Source organism: Drosophila nasuta, chromosome 2R (assembly GCF_023558535.2).
Source record: "Drosophila nasuta strain 15112-1781.00 chromosome 2R, ASM2355853v1, whole genome shotgun sequence".
Taxonomy (NCBI): domain Eukaryota; kingdom Metazoa; phylum Arthropoda; class Insecta; order Diptera; family Drosophilidae; genus Drosophila; species Drosophila nasuta.
In genome coordinates, this window is record NC_083456.1 from 26,271,734 (window position 1) to 26,290,732 (window position 18,999).

Here is an 18,999-nt window from a genome sequence, read left to right on the forward strand (position 1 = left end):
TGCGGCTACAGCAACAAAAACAAGCAAAAACCCGTGCATGATTCTTGTCTGCTAAATTATTTTCGCACACTTACAAGTGTCACAATTATGTTGTGGCACATTGCATTGTTGCATGTTGTTTTCATGCGCCAAATGAGACCGCATAAAATGCACGACACCAAAAACAAAAACAGAGCCAGAGCCAGAGCAGAGAGCAACAATGTGACACATTTCAATGCCGCTTGTTGTGGACTGTCATTGCGAAATGCTGAATGAAAATGTAATTAGACTAATATCAAACCGAATTTCATAAACTCGCTGACAGCCAAATTAAAGAGCACATTTTTCGCCACGCTTTATTAAGTCACTGTTGGAATTAAACATTTTATTGTTTTTTGTTTACTTCGCCTTGGTTGTGCAACATTTATCCTTGCTGCCTGTTTTGCATACGCACTTGCAATCCTGACTGCAGGAGCAGTTGTCACCGCACTTGGTGTCCGTGCACTTGCAGGCTGTAAAGTGAAAATAACAACGCATTAAGTTGCATATTAAATGAGAAATTTAAAATAATATTCACTTACTACTGCCGCAACCTTTGCAAACCATTTTGTATTGAATTTAATAAGTTTTAAAGTGTCTCACAGAACGAATTACTTGCTGGGTTTTGTTTCGAATACTTTTGCTGCAGTTGGCAGCACATATTTATAGCAGCATTTTGCACTCAGCATTTTGCACTCAAGAATCAAGAACAGTGCAAGCGTACGAAAAGCAAAACCGCGTGCAAAATCAACAAACAACGTTCGCTTTACTCAATCGGTCAACAGTAGCGATATGGCTGATTAGATAACATAGCTGTAAGCAGTAAGTTGACTCAATTGAACTGACTTTTGTCAGTTTACTTCTACTCATTACGACATAATCATAATTGCAGCTGCCCCCCAAAAAAATATTACGTATACGCCCAGTACGTAGCTTAGTAAGTAGTTGCTCCCGAAAAAAAGGGAGAAGGAAAGGAACGAGTTGAAGTAAAATTACCGCAAATTGCGAAAGTTTTTAATTGTTTATCTCGCCAGACGACGACGACGACGACGATGGCGAAACATTAGTGCAACATGGTCAGAGGCTATGGCATTGTCCTTGCCGCAATCAGCAAACAAAAATCTTTCCGAGCGGATGCTTTGTAATTTCGCTTATGCCTTGAGTGTGGACCACACAGCGACTCCCCCGTCGCTCTGCTCTTCAGCTGGATGAGGTCAAATTATTAATTTAATATGTATCCGTGCCGCTCGGACTCGAGCTTCCGCCGAGCTGTGCTCAACTCGTTGCCGCGGCCATTTTAGCCATTTTCCTATTTCGCTATTTTTGGGGCTAGTTCAAAATGTTGTAGTAGTATGAAAAGTTAGCGACCCGACCAACCGACCGACCTGTGACACAGTTGCCCACAAACTTTGCACCATTTCCGCTGCGGCAGCTTCACTTCCGTTTCGTTGTTGTTGTTGTTGATCCAGTCGCTGCATGTACCGCCGCTGTCAGAGAGCTAACCCTGCCATAGCCTGATTAACGTTTAAACTCATTAAGATAACGCAATTTTTGGCGCTAAGCTTAATTTTGCTTTTGCTTTCGCAGCTGCCACCGTCACAGCTGCAGGGCGCCCCAAATATACAGTGGAGAGGGGGAGTGGAAGGAGTAAAGGTCATCCAGTTGGAAATCTCAAATCTGTTGCCATTGTCTGGCGCTTTTTGCTTGTAATTGGTTTGTAAACAATTTCAGTTGCTCTTTGACAATTTGCTTGGCCATTTTGTTTCGTTGCGTGGCGGCTAATTGCGAAATGCGAAATGCGCAACAAACATTTTGAAAGGCATCTTATCAAAATGGGAGCACTGCGAATTCAATTTAAATGTATATTGGACAACTGCTCGGCCATTAAAGAACATTTATTGAAGTACTTAAAAGTTGCAACTAGCTAATTTAATGAGTGGCTACACTTAAAGCAATATTGTTATTTGTTATTAATTAATTTCACAGTGATGCGAGGGTTATGCTTTTAGATTATTGAGCTATTGTAATTTTTATAGCGATTCGTTGAGTTTGCAAAGAAAACGACGTAACTCTTTTTATACTGAGTTAAACTTACTAAGTCTTAGATAATATTTTATAGAAATAAAGAAGAAATTATTGAACATGTTGATATTTATAGGGATGATTTAAATTTTTCGTATACAACAGATGTTTTGGATTGCTAAAATTGACTATCAATAATTCCAGGCTTATTAATAAAATGATTCTTAATAACAAAACCTAATTGCACCAAGCATTCTTCACTTTAAGGCTTTACTTTCTGATTAATCTGAAAGGTGGCTAAAAAACATAAACTCGCAGATCCAAACTCGAATTAGTTTTATGTATCTCCTAACTACTATCTACTCAAATGTTAAATGGCAAAAGAAAATGAGTCGATGCTGAAAATATCGCAATATTTCATAAATTTTAATTAAATTCAAATCAGTATAAAGAAGTTTACTTTCTATCAAAATGCCGCACATGTTGCCTTGAGCTCGACTCGTATATCTCGGAGAGCGAAGTGCAGGTGATGCGATAGCTGTACACATCCAGCTCCACTTGAACCGCTGCCATGGCTCTGAACACGCTCGACAATGGTATGGCTTCAAAGGGAATATAGTAGACTCGATGCTGATCGTAACTGCCACGCAACTCGGCCATCGGCAGCTCCGCCTCCATGAAACTGGCAGCATCCTGATGCCTCATTGCCTTAGTGTGCCACGAATCATTCTCGTTGCTGGAGAAGCTGTAATTGCCACGTCGCCGCCGTTCCGCCTCATCTTCGCTGTGGCTGCTATTCTCCTCGAAGTAACTTGAACCCAAGAGACTGACATAGGGATCAACGCTACGATGGCGCGTATAAATCACTTTGATCACCTTCATTTCCACGAGACAGCCACGCGAATGAAGGCTCGTCAATTGATCCACGGTGCCAATGCTGCGCAGCGACCCATTGGCCAGATATGCGATTGTATCGCACAGTTCGATGGCCTCATCAAAGTCCTCGGTGGCCATAACAACCGTGCGACCAATGTGCTTCAAAATGCGTATCAGCTGCCACGTGGCCACCTTGCTCCACTGTCCCATGCCGCGCGTTGGCTCCTCCATCATCACGGTATTTGTGCTGGACAACACAGAGATGCCCACAGTCAGCTTTCGTCTTTGGGAGAAACCCAAACGATCGATGCGTGTGTGCATATACATATTGAGATTCAAGGCATCGCACAGATTGTCAATGATCTGTGGCACCAACTCCACTTTCCTCCCATTCAAGAGGCAATAGAAACGTAATATTTCCCGGACAGACATGTAACCAAGTAAAGCATTGCCACCGGGACAATAGCCGAGATGTGTATACGTCTCCTTCGGCCGCTGACGCACACTGATGCCTGCCACATAGATGTCGCCACTCGTGATGCTCTCGGCACCCACAGTCATTGAAATGATGTCCGATTTTCCCGAATGTCGCATGCCTACAATGCCAAAAACTTCACGTGGCTGGACCATAAAGGAAACATTATTCAGTCTATTTTGATTGCCCACACGTTTGCTGACATCTTTGAACACCAAAGGTAATTTCATCATCTCATACGAATTCAATTGATCAACTTTTTCATGCTCATCCCAAACATCATGGAAGGATAAATTTATTGTCTTCCTGAAACTTCGCGCAGTTCGCTTATAACGCTGTCGTATACGCCAAATCCAATCCTCGACAATAAACGGATGCTTCGTAATGACGACCAACAGATAGCCATAAGCAAACAGCTGCAACACAAGCAACACCAGCTCCGTCATGATGCCCGGGTATTCATAGTCCGCATAGCCAGCCAGATGGCAACACGCAGCCTCGAATTTGCAGCCGCCCAACTGTTCGCAAGCTCTTCGCAGAGCGCGATTCACATGCAGTTTGCGCAGCCCACGATACATATTCATCGTAGATGACCAAAAGAAGAACGTGTAGATAAACTCGGAGCCACGCAGCTCAGTCAATTGGATGACCAGCATGATCAGCACACTGCTGCCACCCAGAATAAACAACGTTACCATGAATCCAAAGAAGATACGCGCAAAGAGCGCCGCAATTAGATAGACAAAGGGCAATACAGCCATGCCAAAGAGAAACAGCACCAGGAACATGTTGAACACAAAGAGACCATCGTCATAATTCCGCTTATCTGCATTAACCACGATATCGTGCACTACTAGCAGCACAACGAGATAGATAATTACGACTGTAAAGACAAACATATCAGCCAGCATATGCGACACCCAATACATGGTCATATTGTTGCCACTCAAGTATATGACACGCCGATTTCCTGTAGTGAATTCCGATATCAGAGGCACCACCATCAAAGCAATACTCGCACACAACACCAAGATGATCAGGTTGCCCAAACCCAACACCATCCCCGAGTGTATGTTATACTGCTCGAGTATTAGTTTGTTGGAAAACGTGATGGGATGATTGGCCAGTCGTATTTCCGATCGCGGTCCAATCAAATGTATAGCCAAGGCATTGTGCATCATATTCAAAGAAATCGGAGCCGCATGCACCAATTTGTTGTTCCAGAAACACAATATCGAATCGGGACTGACGTCGGCAGCAACCACATAAAATGTGGCCACACGCAATATGGATATCATTTGCAAGAAGATCAAATAAGGTTTCAATTCTCGCCTACCCACCAAATAGGTGAACACATGATCCTCGTGCTGATCACGATCGCTGAGACGACGATGATGCTTCTCATAGCCTTTGGTTATGGAATATGTGACCATCTCTTCGCTCAAATCCGTACGCTTCATCAGCACCACAGTCTCTGGATAAGTCGTCAGCGTAATATTTACACGCGGCAGATGCGAAAAGTGCGAGCTTTGCCAGTTGAAAAAGACACAAGCGGAAAGCAGCACGATTATAGTAATGGGTAGCCAATAGAAACGTGTCAATTGTATAATCTTCTTGTGTATAAAGGCCCCAAATTGCAGACAAGTGCGTTTGAACTCATCCTCCTCGGTGACTTTACTGTGAAAGCAGCGTTGCAGCTCCTCATTCATGACCTCCACATCAATCTGATCGGAGATATCCGAAAAGTCCTTCATAAAGACATCGCGCAACGTTTGCACCTTCACCCACAAACGTCCTAAGCCCATGGTAGTGCTCCTTTGATGCAAGTCATCGAGAAGATCGGCCAGTCGAAGATCATTTCCCATGGGCAATGTAACATCCAATTTACCCGAACTGGGTAAATTTTTGATCACAGCATTGCTGGGAAAATACTGCCGCAACAACGTCATAAATTCATAATCCTGTGCTTTGGTGCCCGACAAAACATCGCCAAGTAAACTGTAATTGTTGCAGAACTTTTCATGCAGACTCAAATTACGATCATAGCACTGCAAGAGACCACAATAGACAACAGCAATGCGATCGCCCAGATACTCAGCTTCATCACAATACGAAGTATTCACAATAAGCACCCGTGAGAGTCCCGCATGTTTAAGTAAATCCCACATGCGATATTTCCATTGACTAGTCAAACCCTGCGACGGATCCTCAATAATGACAGCATGATTACCGCCGCACAAAGTGCAGCAAACACTCAAGCAACGCGCTTGGCCAAAACTCATATTATCGGCCAAACATTCCGCCTCATCAATGTCCATTTTAAGCAGTGAAATATATTTGCGTGTCTCACGCACAATCTGACGATAGTTGCGCATGCCACGCAAATGCATATAGAAGTAAAGATTCTCGATCGTAGTCAACTGACTGAAGACAATGCTATCCGTTCGCAAGATAGTGCACAAGGTATCCGTTCCCTTATAGTTCTGTACGTCGTTGCCATCGATGATGACGCGACCCGAAGACATTTTCACATCCCCTGTGATGATGTGACTGAGCAGCATATTATTGTGATCGCATTTCTGATTGAGTATCACGGTTATTTCATTCGGATGTATGATCATCGTGATGTCATTTAAGTAATCCGTATCGCCAACAGTTTTTTGTTACCTGCAACACCTGAATGCCTTTGTTGCTATCGAACAACTCCTCATTAACAATCGCTTTCGGGTTCTCGTCTGGTTTTTTCATGCCGCCGAAAATTAAAAGAGTGCAACGATTCAGGTTCAACGCTGCTGAATGAACTTTCATCCACCGAACTCCAGGCATGCAGACGCTCTGGCTGTCCTTTAATGCTCTCAAAGCTCGATGAGCTGTCCGGTGGCTCATTGGCAACTCTGCGTTTATGGGCAGCTTCTCGTTGAATTCTGGTTGAGCCTGTTGATCTAAAGTTCAGTTTCAGGTCCTTATCCGAGGTGGAAGCTGGATTAAGTCGTCGCGTTGTCATTGTGCCAACATCCACCATATTGCTGGGACGCACAGTTTGGTTACGTTTATCGCCAATGTGCTCGACACTGGCTGCATCTTTATTTTCATACAGATCATCCTCATGCACAGTGAGATGCACAACGAGAAACCAGAGAAATCTGCTAAGCAACGGACCCTTCTCCTTTTGCCTCTTGAGGTGTTCATATAAAGCTTTTAATGGGTAATACCATTTCTTTGCCACAGTTTGCTTGTCCACTTGCATCACATATAACTCCGGTGGATTTTTATAGTGTTGATAAACGAGGATTAACATATAAATGACCGAGTCCAGCAGCAACATGCCACAGACATGCGAACAGCACAAAGTATCGCCAGCAAAATGCGGTTTACGAAAGTTCTTCCAAGCGAATCCTTCGCCGCTACTCTCAAACTCTAAAATGATATTCAAACCAATTGCGAGTCCAGTGTCATGCGATAAACAGGCCAACAGGCTGTAGCTCATGGGCAACTTATGACTAAAGACTAACATAAATGTATAAGGAGCAATTGTAATCAGTCGCATCATTAGCGCATATCTCGCATTCTTGCTCTTGCGCACAACGACCACCGAGATCATGAGTATAAAACTGCAATTGGCGAAAACATAGCAGACGAGGAAGAAGAACACAGCTACCCAATTGCTGTACTCAAAGATGGCATGAGAACCATAGGAAGGTGATAAAATTAACAGTATAATTAGACTTGCAGTCACCTGCGATAAAAATATGATCGAGAACCAAGCACACCAATTCAGCTCCTCGATGCGCATCATTTTCATTATGCCGCGTTCGTTCTCATCCGTAATCGCCTTGACGATGGAAATGCTGGGAAATGCGTAGGTGAAAAGTATGGTGAGGGGCAGCAGTATCTTCAGATGCGTGAGGTACTCGTCACGCACATGTCTTCGCCTCGGAAAGCTGACCATTTGTATTTGTGGTATAACCATATTGGTGAGATCTTTATGGCCCGACTTTAGCTCGAGGAATGACATAGCAATCGCATGCTGGAGTTGCACGAAACCTTCTTCAAAGTAGCCAGGAGGAACGCCTGTGTAATTTGATCTGTGCTCCTCACCACTAGGATTGTAAGCCTGTGAATATATGTTATCGGTGCCCCAGAGCAGTGGATTCTTGGGATCCGGCGAAGTTCGCAGCACAGGGGGAAAACGCAACTCATAATCAAGGACAATGGGCATCTCGGTGATGTTCATTTCCATTCCCAGAAATTTAACACCCGCCAGGTAATTTGTCTGCTGCATGCGCAACTCCATTTCGTTGTCATCGGCAACATGATCGTAACCATCCAACTTCAACTTCTCCACAGTCGTGGCAATGATGTTGTCACATGGTTTGCACCTGGGCGTATAATACAATTTCATGATCAACAACTCACTTGAATTGTGCTGCAATTGGGCCAGCGTCTCGTGCATTTTCTCCAGACTATCGATGTCCACGGGATCATGCAGCACTTTGTTCTCCACCTTCGGTATAGTCAAGCCACGCAGCAAAACGAGAATGGGAAGGAAAACCAGCGAAATCAGAAAGATCTTGACATAATGCAATTTATACGACTTTTGTATGTTCAACGTTTTCCAAAAGGCCAAAGCGAATTTGCGCGTTCTATTAAAAGATTTATTTTGTTCGCGCAACACGGCCTCAGGATCCCATTTAGCATAATGCATTTTATATTTATTTCTTCAAATTATTAGCACTCAAAAAAAAGGTAAACGAACAAAGTTATTTCGAATGTCAATTGAAGTTATTTATGGCATAAACAAAAATTGTGATTGACTGAGCTTTCAACGAACACTCAAAACAATTTCAATTTAACATTTCATCAGAAAGAGGAAGTGGTCTGAGGCAAGTTGCAAGTGAGGCATTGAGAATGAGGCCGTCATGTGGTCAAACAACCGACCGAGGCGACAATAACAACGACAGCAGCAACAACAACGACGACAAAGGACAAAAGACAAGCATCAGGGAACTTCACGCATAAACCGAAAAATAGGAAAATGTTGAGCGACATCGCAATGAAACAGCTGCTGCCCTGCTGAGCTGTGGTTGCAGTTCATGCCAGCAAAATCCCAGAGAAGTGAGAGGAGAGTGAGAGGAAGGTACATAATCCCTCACACACACACACACAGAGACAGACAGACACATTCGCATGTGGACACACATGCACGCATAGGCAATGTAACGGTCCCAAAAATGTTCTGCAATATGCGTCGAGGGGAAAATTCATCATAAATTTTATGCGGCAACATGGGAGCCAAACAAAAGCTAAACGCAAACTTTTCATATGCTTCTCAAAAATTGTCACACAACTGCTGCAAGAGATTTGCATGCCCTGCACTTGTTACTACTCGAATATAGGGTATATAGAATAGCTTTCGAGTGTCAATGCATCTTGTTATGATAACTGTTAGTCGTTTACATTCAAGCATTGTTTTACAGCATTGTTGTTAAATGCAATGCTGTCACATTTGAATTGCACAGTCAGAAAAAAACCCTTAAGGATTTCACTTGCTGGTCCACAAAAATTCTTGTTGTTAACTCAATTTCTCGATAGTCCGATTTGCATAAATGTCTCTTCTCTCGAACACCCCGCAGCAGCAGCAGCAGCAGCATTCCAAGAGTAACTATTGTTTTGCCAAGTGCCAGCAGCTGTGTCTGCGAACATTTCCTTAAAGGTCGAATCATGACAGAAAGACACAGATCAACTGGCAGTTCAACAACTTGTCTGCATTTTTAACGACTTATGCATAGACTTGCCCTTCTTTATAACATTTCATGACTGATGATAATCGAGCCATCGCTCGAATCCCATCATGATTATATGCCATTGTCAGAACAGCTTTTCCTCTCTCTCACTCTCTCTCTCTGCTGCTGCACATTTGTCTGTATTAAGCCGGCAATTGGTGTTGTCATCGAGTGCCATCAATTGAAATTGCATCACATCAAAAGTTATAAGTTTTCATTACGCGCTGACGTTTAATATGGCGTTCAACTAATACATCAGCAATCCACACACACACACACACGCTTATCCGAAAAAGTTTGTCAATGTGTCAGCAAATGACATGCATAGTGAAAAAAGAGGGAGACGGAGAGATGGAGACGGAGACGGAAGCGCAGCTGAATGACGATGGCGCATAAAAGTATGCAACACTTGACGACGCTGCCAATGTCACAATTATTTGGAGCTTCGCGCATGTGAGGGGGCGTGGCACAGATTGCAGCTGCAGCTTAACATTTGATACCCACACACACAAACACACGCACACACACACACACACACAGGAACACACGGAGACTGGCAAACAGGAAATCACTAGAGCAACTTTTTTAATGGAATCAAATCAAATTGTTCGGAAGCTGTAAAAAGCGATTGCACGGAAGCGTTTTGAGTTGTTGACAGCCGGCGACAACCACCACCGCATTCGACAACCGCCAAGGTGCCAACACGCTGTGTGAGTGTCACAAGAAAACTTGCCAAAGTTGCTACAAAACGACTATGACCCCAAAAAAAAAAGGCGATGAAACTGAAGCAGCTGAAATGCGGATGCGGATGCGGGTGCGGGTGAGAGAGAGAGAAAAAAGAAAAGAAAATGTCATAAGTACACACTTGAGAGCTGACAGCAGTCACCGGATACGGATCCGTCGTCAATAGAGCGTTGACAAGTGTGTGCTTGTCGCCGCCGCCCTTGTGTATGCCACGCCCACTTCAGTGGGCCATCTACCTGTGCCGAGGCTCTGCTGACAGCTGTAATTGGGCAAATGAAAGGTGGCAGGCTGGATGGCTTTACAAAAAGTTCGCTGGCATTCGTTATATGGCCCATAAGCGAGGAACGCGTGCACTGCACTTTGCCGAAAGTTGCAAGGCCATAAAAATATACCATAAAGCTTACAGCACTAGTCCACTACTCCGTGCCACAACTGCCCCAAGGTGCCGTTAATCAATGAAGGCAGGCGAGCTGGCAGGCGGCGAGAAACTCGCCACGGCATCTAACTAATAATTCTTGTTGACACTCGGAATAAGTTATGCCCATTGAACTTGAGCAGCTGCAAATTAAGCCAATCAATTCATTAACACTCTTCTTGTTGCCCCTCCTCTTCACCCTCTATCTCTTCAGTCACAACTTTAGCTCTCTTTCGGTCTCTATCAACTTTGAGTGTCATTCGCAACGCGGCTCATGAAAATTAAATTGTCGCCTACAATGGCAAACAAATTTTGCTCAAATGCAAGCCAAATTGCAACAGACACACACACACATACATACACTCCCACACACTCGCATATACAATTGCACACATTGAAGTTGAAGCAGAACCCGCACCGCATTACCTTTTGTCTTTGCTTTCGGGGGAAGCAGATTAATTGCCAATGAGTGTGTACAAGTGTGAGTAGAAAAGTTTTTCAGAGAGTTTTCCTGCTTCCTCTTCCTCTACTCCTTCTCCTCGCACTATTCAGTTGTCTCTCTCCCTGTCTGTGTGACACCCAAGTGGAGGGGCCACGTGCATTTTATCTCTGCTCCGAACTCAACACAATTCGAGGTTTTTGAGGTGAAACAAATTTCCGGTGACATAAACTTAATTAGCTTTTGTTCGAGCTTTTGTTTTATGGTTTTGCGGGTACAAGTCTTCTTCTCCGTGCGTGTATGTGTGTGTGTGTTTGTGTGTGTGTAGCTGGTTGCATGGGCGAATGATTGTGAGGCGGAGCTGTGTGGTTGGGGTACTTTGTTTTATAAATGGCATGTAACGTTGAAAGGCGGCATTTAGTTTTGATTTAATTGAGGCACTTAACAGATGTATCTTTAAGATATTTCATCCAGAGCAGTTACTAATTAAAAACGCAGACAACACAAACTTTTTGGCAGCCATGAAACAACTTTCAAAATTCCATGTTAAACGAATGATATTTACTGATAATATCAGATAGTACTTGTACTCCAACTCGAATACGAATCTCAGCCACAAAAACCTCAGCTACAACAATGAGAGGTGCCTTCACATAACATAAAGTTGAAGGAGAAAGCTGAGGAATAACAATAAGCATAACCAGCATGGGCAAATATAATGAAATTGAAAACTGAACTCTGCTCTGAATTGAATTGAAGTGAACTCTGAGCTCGAGACTAAACGTGGCTGAATAGGTAAAAGAAAAACTCAAGTGAATTCCAAACAAAAGTTGTCTGGGGGCTTGTGGCAAAGCGCTCGCTTCTGGTATGAGGAAATGAGAAACGGTTCGTGAACCAACAAAAAAATACATCCACAACTGTAATAAGGGAAGGAGGAAGGAGCAAGCAAAACGAAGAAGAAGAAGAAAACTGCTCACAAAACTAAACAGCAGAGACCTATGATTCCCATTGGATTTGCAGGGACTCAATGAGCGCAAAAGTTTATAAACAATTCTCAATATATTTAATAAGAGTGACGGGATGCATTGCGGGTGTGAGTGCGATTGAATATGTGTGTGTGCGTGTTACGCACAACCGACAAAAGTGGCCAAGGAAAATTAAATACTAAACAAAATAATATATGGGGCGTATACTTAATATTAAGTATACGTGTTTAAGAACATTTAAAAGCTGCGTTTAAAAAAATTTGTAAATAAAGCTAATATCATATAAATGATTGATTATTAAATATTAACTATTAACTAGCGCTAACCTAAAAAGTGTGTAAATATTGGATTTTTTATTAGAGTAAAAGAACTCAACAATTTAGTTAATTAAAATCTATTAAATTTAAAATGAATTATTTGTAAATAGGCAATATCATATCATTGCTCATTATTTATATATTAATTAATATAAATTATGTTCAGTTATTATTTATGCTAACTGAGGCGTATACCTAATATTTAGTATACATCTCCCAATGTAATAAAATGTTGCATTTAATTGTTTATGTAATTATGTCTTAATAAAACTAATAGAATTTTAATATTATTTAGTATTTATACAGCTTCCGAAAATTAACCGTATACTTAATATCAATACAATACATGTTAACAACTTATTAATTTGGGAAATATTTTTTTTATTTTTATCCAATGAATTGTGAGGGTGTTTTATTTATATTATATTTACTTTTATTGAGTTAAGTAATTATTAATGAGTATATTTAAATATATTTTCTAAAAGCATGAACTGTCCTAGCTGACCAAAGTAATTTGGTCGCCTGTCTCAATTAAGTATAAGGATTTGCATGAACACACTTCATCCATACACGCACACACCTTTACACACACATATATAGAGCAAGAGTTGCCCCTGCATGCGTGCTCATAAATAGTTCATCAGCCACAGAAGGCTAAGAAGTCGCAAGGCAGCAAAGTTTTACCTTTTTCCCTCAGCCCTCAGGCAAAGGGCAATAGCAGCAACGGACGCATAGGCAAACTGACGATATAATGATCTCCCCTGGGGTATCAGCACGGTCTTCCCACTCCATTCCACTTCTGCTCCCTCTCCCCTCCCCTCCCCCCCCTTCTGGTTGAGCAGGCTCGTCTCTGAACTGCAGTGCATTGAAATTCCTGCGGCATTTCTCAGCATCACCTTAATCGCCTGCCAAAGTTGCTTATGCTTGCCATTCCGGTTTTGACTGGCTCGAGTTGGAGCTAAAGCCGAAGCTGAAGTCTGGCTGTGGCTGTGGCCCGGGCAATATTAACAGGAAATGAAATCAAAAGGTTGCCTTTTACTTGATTTTCCCAATTCCGAGTGCTGGCTGCCGTTTCTTCTCCTTCCGCCCTCGGCGCGCGGAACTCTTCATTGTTCGTGCGCCTCGTAGTTTAGCTTCATCATCTGCACTTGGTGGTCTGTAACTTGCTTAGCTTGGAGATTGCCCTTCTCAACATCTTCCACCACAACTCCGTTTCCGTTCGTTTCATTCGTCATGACTGTAAGCTGTGTTGAGAACTCTGCTCAGCTCCCTGTTCTCAGTATTCTCATTGCCATTGCTGTTTGTTGTAGTAAGTAGCTCATCTGCGGCTGAGCGCATTTTATTTGTTTCAAATTGAGTTATGCCTAATGAAAATCAAATAAGCCACAATCCAGCCGGAAATGTTGTCGACTCTCGCCGCCCCCGCAGACAATCCTCATCATTCTGATACCCAGCTCAAGTTGCTTGTTGTTGTCTGTTGTGTGTTGGCTGTCTTGTCCACTTGGCTGCGAACTTGGCTTTTGCATTAGACTCATTTACGCATTATTCACGCCTATGTTGTGCAAATACTTGCACGCTTATTTCACGACAGCCACAAATTGAAAATGCCATTGAAATGAGCTGGAAATCAATTAAGTTCTAACCAACATGAAGTTAAAAGCTTAGCGCATTACGCATACGCCACGCAGGCCGCACGCAAATTTAACATTTCATTGCCTGCGTCTGTAGTTTGTAGTTTATAGTTTCCTTTTGCCTTCCCGCTTGGACTGGAGTGTGGATGCAAATAGTTACGAGTAAATTTACATATTTCATACGAGAGAGAGAGTGTGAGAAATTTATATACTCGTCTTTTAGTTGCTCTTCTGTGTATGTGTGTATGTGTGTGTGCGAAAAACACTACAGCATTTTGTTTATATATCAAATTGCTGCCTCACACTCCAACACTTACAAACATGATATCTGTTTATGAGTCGGGCCCCACACAGACTCTCAGTCAGCGTTAAGTGCAAGTGTGGAAAATTATTTAATGACTTTTCTGAATTTGAAACGGAATACGTAAGTGCGTTGCGGCAGAGTGTGGAGGACGAGAACGAGAACGAGGATGCGGATGTGGATGATGATGATGATGAGGCCAAATATTTGCATACGCAAAACTTGTCAGAGCCAAGCGGTTGAGTTGATAGCCAGATCCTTTGGCAACTTGCAACTGGCAACTGGCAACTGGCAAGTGGCAAGTCATTTAACACAACCTGAGCCTTGCCTCCTGGGACTTTCGTTGCGCATTTTTCTACAGTTTTATTAATTATTAATGCGTCTTTTGCGCGGCGCGCTGTAAGTAAAGCAGCCGCCTCCTGGCCACTTGTCCAACGTCGCCTAATGAAGCCACACTCCAGCTAGAGAGAAAGATGGAGATGGAGAGAGATGATGATGGGGTCGGCCTACTATGGCGATGTCGATGTCGATGTCGATGGCATGTCGTCGTCGTCGTCGTCGACATCAACATTAATTTGTTCAGGCGACACTCACAAGACAGCTGAAGGGGGAGCATAGGAGGAGCAGCAAGCAGTAGCACATAATTTGTAATTAATGACCAGTTAAAAAGCAACCTTGAGCAGAGTCTTCGACTTCGACTGCGACTACGACTTCCACTGCGACTGCGACTGCGATTTACAGCAGCAAAGTGTCTGACAGCCAAACGCTGATTTATGGCCACAGACCGCAAAATTTATATGCCATCAGAGAAGTGGCGATGCGAGTCGACTTTCCAGCCTGATTCGTCGTAGTTGCCATCTGTGGTGTCTGCTTGTCTTTACTTGCAATCCATATTCAATATTGCTGCCAAGTCGAGCGAGCAAGAGTCACAACGACTTGTGATTAGTTTTGCCACAAAACTAACAAGTATAACTGCAGTTATTCGATTAGTTTTGCTAACAAGAAAATGCATAAAATTTACAGTCATCAGCATTGAAAACATTGCAGATGAAAGTGTATACATAATTCAGCACTTGATATAAGCTCGATTTGTTTTTTTGCTTTCGTTTTTCTTTATCCTTTGGATTTTGCTTTTGTCACAGCATTTGAATGTGAAATGTCAGTCGCATGCAAAGGCAGGACTTTATGCTCATCTCAGCCCAGTTGCTTTTGCCATAGCTCAACTCTTTGTAGTAGCAAGCAAAGCAAAAAAATATATATAGAAGGATCTGTTTCATTTTGTTACTGCTTTCTCTCTGGTCTTGCCATGCGAGTAGCAACCAAAGCGCAATTTGTCTTCTGCCAGTCGCCTCGATAGTCAATGCTGAGCCCATTTACATTCGCTTTATTGCCACAGGCGTTTCTTTCTAGCATTTTCTTCATTTTTTTTTGCTTTACTTTTGTTTTCTATGCTTTTTTTTTTGCTCTGTGTTTTGCATGTTGTGAGTTTTGTCTGCGGCTGCTGTCACTCGACTAGCTTAGCCGACTCGATTGAACTGCCGTCTAAAGGCCTAAGACTATAGCCTAGCCTCAACAAGCAGTCTACTACTACTCCGACATACACACAGTGGCCCATTCAAATTGTAATTCCTCAATTATAAGAGTGTCTATGGCATGCCTATAAATATTTGTTGCCTGACGACAGTTTAATACCAGCTACCAGTTTGCTACGCTTTTTGATTAATGGCTGCCCTCGATTTGATGCACTGACAATCCCATAAAATCCAAAAAACAGCAGCAGCCGGAAAAACCAAAAATCCGTGATGAAGCTCAACTAAGTGAAACAACACGAGAGATAACATAGAAAACTGTTTTTTGCACTCTGTTTATTTTGAGACCAACTTTTAGCTAAGTGCAAAACAATTTACCCAAATACGCATGCACCTCACTCATCCTCTCACCCTCCCTTCATCCTCCCCTTCCTCACACACTCACACGCTTAATTGTTCCCTCGCCTATTTGCCGCTTTGAGCCGCTGCCGCTTCAGTGGAAGCTTTGTTATTGTTTGTGGCAAGCTTGTAGATTCAGCCAAAGCTGCTAAAAACTTGGCCAGTTCAGCACTCTTCCGCGTTTGCTTTTTATACCCTGTACTCTCTCTTACAGCAAGGATTAAACGGGCGTCCTTGTTCACAACTTAATATCTCACTTGTAAAAATATTGAACAAAAAATCTGTTATATAAAATCGCTGTTTACTCTTTGCTGCAATCAAGTCTAGACAACTTTGTTTGTCTTGTGCAAACTTAAAGCATTTTTCCTTTAGTCGTGCAATCCCCTTTCCACCTGCTTTATTATGCTAATGCAAAGACACCTCTCTCTCTCCCCTTGTTGTTATATTCTCCGAGTTGATTGTTGACTCTATTTTTTATATTTTTGTTTTTTTTTAACACATGCTCTTGCAATCTAGGTGGGATTGAAGGGTGAAAACTATGTCAGAGGCTTTGGCAAATGCAATGCATTTGCGTTATGCTTTTTAAGTAGCATTACACTGCATCAAAGTTACTTGTTAAATGCACAATAAGTAGGTGCAACAATTTTATATTGTCACGAAACACACTCGCAGCATATTTTAAATAAGCATGTGTTGCAAAGCGAACTTAAATAAGCTTTCGTAGTTGCTCTAATGGATAAATGCGACATTTATAAGGAGTAAAATAGTTTAGGATATAAACTTACACAAAAGATGTTTATTATTGTCTTTTAAATTGGTGATTACTCTTTGTAAGATTTTTATACAAGTTGTAGAAGTTATTGAAGAACAAATTCCATAAAGCAAAAAGAAAGCTTTGATTACCAATCTGGTATTTTATTATAGTATATTTTGAATGTAATACTATATCGATACACCATATATCGCTTTCCGCACAATTCAGTATTCTTGGTATATTAATTTGATTTATTTATACATAATAATACCCACGGGTATCTCACATTTGAGCTTACTCGACTTTCTTTTTTAAATATTAATTTACTTAAGTTACTGAAAATAAAATTAGTTCATATGCTATCTATTATTTCCCTGCTTTTTCAGCTATATTCCTTTAAAATTTAAAATCTTTTTTAAACTATATTTTACTTTCCCTCATTAGAGAAATTTACTCTACAATAAGGTAGCTAACATTAGTGTCGTGTCTTGATAGTTTATTCAGTCAGTCACAAATTAATAAAAACTGCTTTGAATTAGCTTTCTTCGTTGTTTGGTCTTAAACAACATCAAGCAAAGGCGATGGTGACGACGATGAGAATGACGCGTCGTCTCGGTTAGGTCGTTGCCTGAGAACTTCAGCAGACTGTAAAATAAAATAATTATGAGCAATAAATTTGCAAGAGCGTTACAAAAAAAAAAAAGCGAACGAACGAAACAAGAAACACTGTCGCGACGAAGGCGTCGGCATTGACGTTGATAATGAGCCCAGTGTTGGCCAAAGGTTGTTGTAGGCAACCTTAAAGACCGAGACTGAGACTGAGAGAGGGAGAAGAAGGGATTGCAAGGGAAGGCATGACGAGGCACTGCGAGGGAAGCAATTATGCTGGCAAAAGTACGTACAGCATCTAATTGGATCGATGCGAATGGCATGCAAAGCAGCACTGAAGAGGGAACTGGACGAATCATTTCAAAGATGCTTGCCATTAAAAATTCATAAGATTTGCACTTTGTCAGACGGCGGGCACAAAAAGAAGAAGACGCCAGACTCAGACTCGGACTCGGCTTGTTTGGCTAATTCAATTTAAAACCTTAAGTGAGGCAGCAAATCCACTTGCAATCGGAGGGAGGAAAACCTTCGCAGCGGTGCTCATATTTTATCGGTGCTGTCGTCTGGCTGCCGTTGCTGTTGCAGTTGCACGTGCCACACTCTGTCACACTCAACGGCGGCAAGCGGCTGTCCCGGCATTATCGGTGAGCGTAAATTTTGCCGGAGCGCCAAGAAAGTCGCGCACAGATTTATTTCATTTGCTGCGAACGCTGTTGCAACCATCCTTTATATAATTTCAATTATCGCCTGTTGGCCGTGTCATAAATTAACGTGAAATCCAGAGCGTTCAACGTTCGCTGATTGCACCTGGCCAGGCGATTTAATTAACTGCAAACACTCAGACAACTATGAACTAGTCGATGTGTGAGTATATTAAGCAGTCGTCTCACAAAGATATCTGAGCATTACGCCTCCATGAATGCACAATGCTAAATGGACGGTCGACGGGCCACAAATCTCGCAGTCTGGTCACAAATTTCGTTGACACTCCAACGGGCACTTTGACTGCCAAAGCAGCAACAGCAACAGCAACGACACAGAATTGCATATTGTTGTCAACAAAAATGGTAGATAGACTGCAACTGCAAAACAGTCAAACTGTCAAACATTTTGCTCAAGAGTTGTGGCCAAAAAAACTAAAGGTATAAACTGCTGTTGCTCGGTTGCCGTGCCACAAAAGCAACAGCAGGCAAAACTCTTGCAACAAACGATGGCAAACAAGTAAATGCTAACAAACGGAAACAAACAGCTGCATTAGCAGACGCAAATCAGCAGCAACAGCAACCAGAGCAACGACAACCAGAGCAGAGCAATAAAAACAACACAACAAACACGGCGGCTGCAAAGTTAAGCGCAGTTGAGTTACTCACTTAAAAATTCGAAACACAAAACGGAAATATGCAGAAGCTTGGGTCAGCAGCGGAAATAACTCAGCCGCCATGTTTGCCAACTCAAAATACCCTGTAACTACAATGCTACCCTGTAACTGCAGTTCTAAAATGTGAACATTCGAAAATGAATGTTGTATGTATTATTAATATTTAAAAAGAGATTAATAGGTAGACCAAAATCATATTTACTTAATTCATTGTGATTATTAAATCCTAACAGAATTTCTATAAGCAAGTTCATAGTTAAATATATACAATTTTAATTAAAAACTTCCCTACATATTTATTTAATTAAGTTATACATATTACA

At 42.0% G+C, this 18,999-nt stretch overlaps 2 protein-coding genes across 2 annotated transcripts; both read right to left on the bottom strand.

Annotated features, from left to right (window-relative positions):
- Window positions 1-309: 309 nt before the first annotated feature.
- On the bottom strand, window positions 310-655 carry LOC132786395 (metallothionein-3). Its single transcript, XM_060792911.1, has 2 exons — window positions 561-655; window positions 310-491 (listed from the first exon to the last, which is right to left on the bottom strand). The coding sequence occupies exons 1-2, from the start codon at window positions 583-585 to the stop codon at window positions 379-381; spliced, it is 138 nt and encodes a 45-aa protein (XP_060648894.1). The 5' UTR covers window positions 586-655; the 3' UTR covers window positions 310-378.
- Window positions 656-2,447: 1,792 nt separating this feature from the next.
- LOC132785174 (phospholipid-transporting ATPase ABCA3-like) lies at window positions 2,448-8,155 on the bottom strand. Its single transcript, XM_060791166.1, has 2 exons — window positions 6,107-8,155; window positions 2,448-6,047 (listed from the first exon to the last, which is right to left on the bottom strand). The coding sequence occupies exons 1-2, from the start codon at window positions 8,094-8,096 to the stop codon at window positions 2,497-2,499; spliced, it is 5,541 nt and encodes a 1,846-aa protein (XP_060647149.1). The 5' UTR covers window positions 8,097-8,155; the 3' UTR covers window positions 2,448-2,496.
- Between the last annotated feature and the right edge of the window lie 10,844 nt (window positions 8,156-18,999).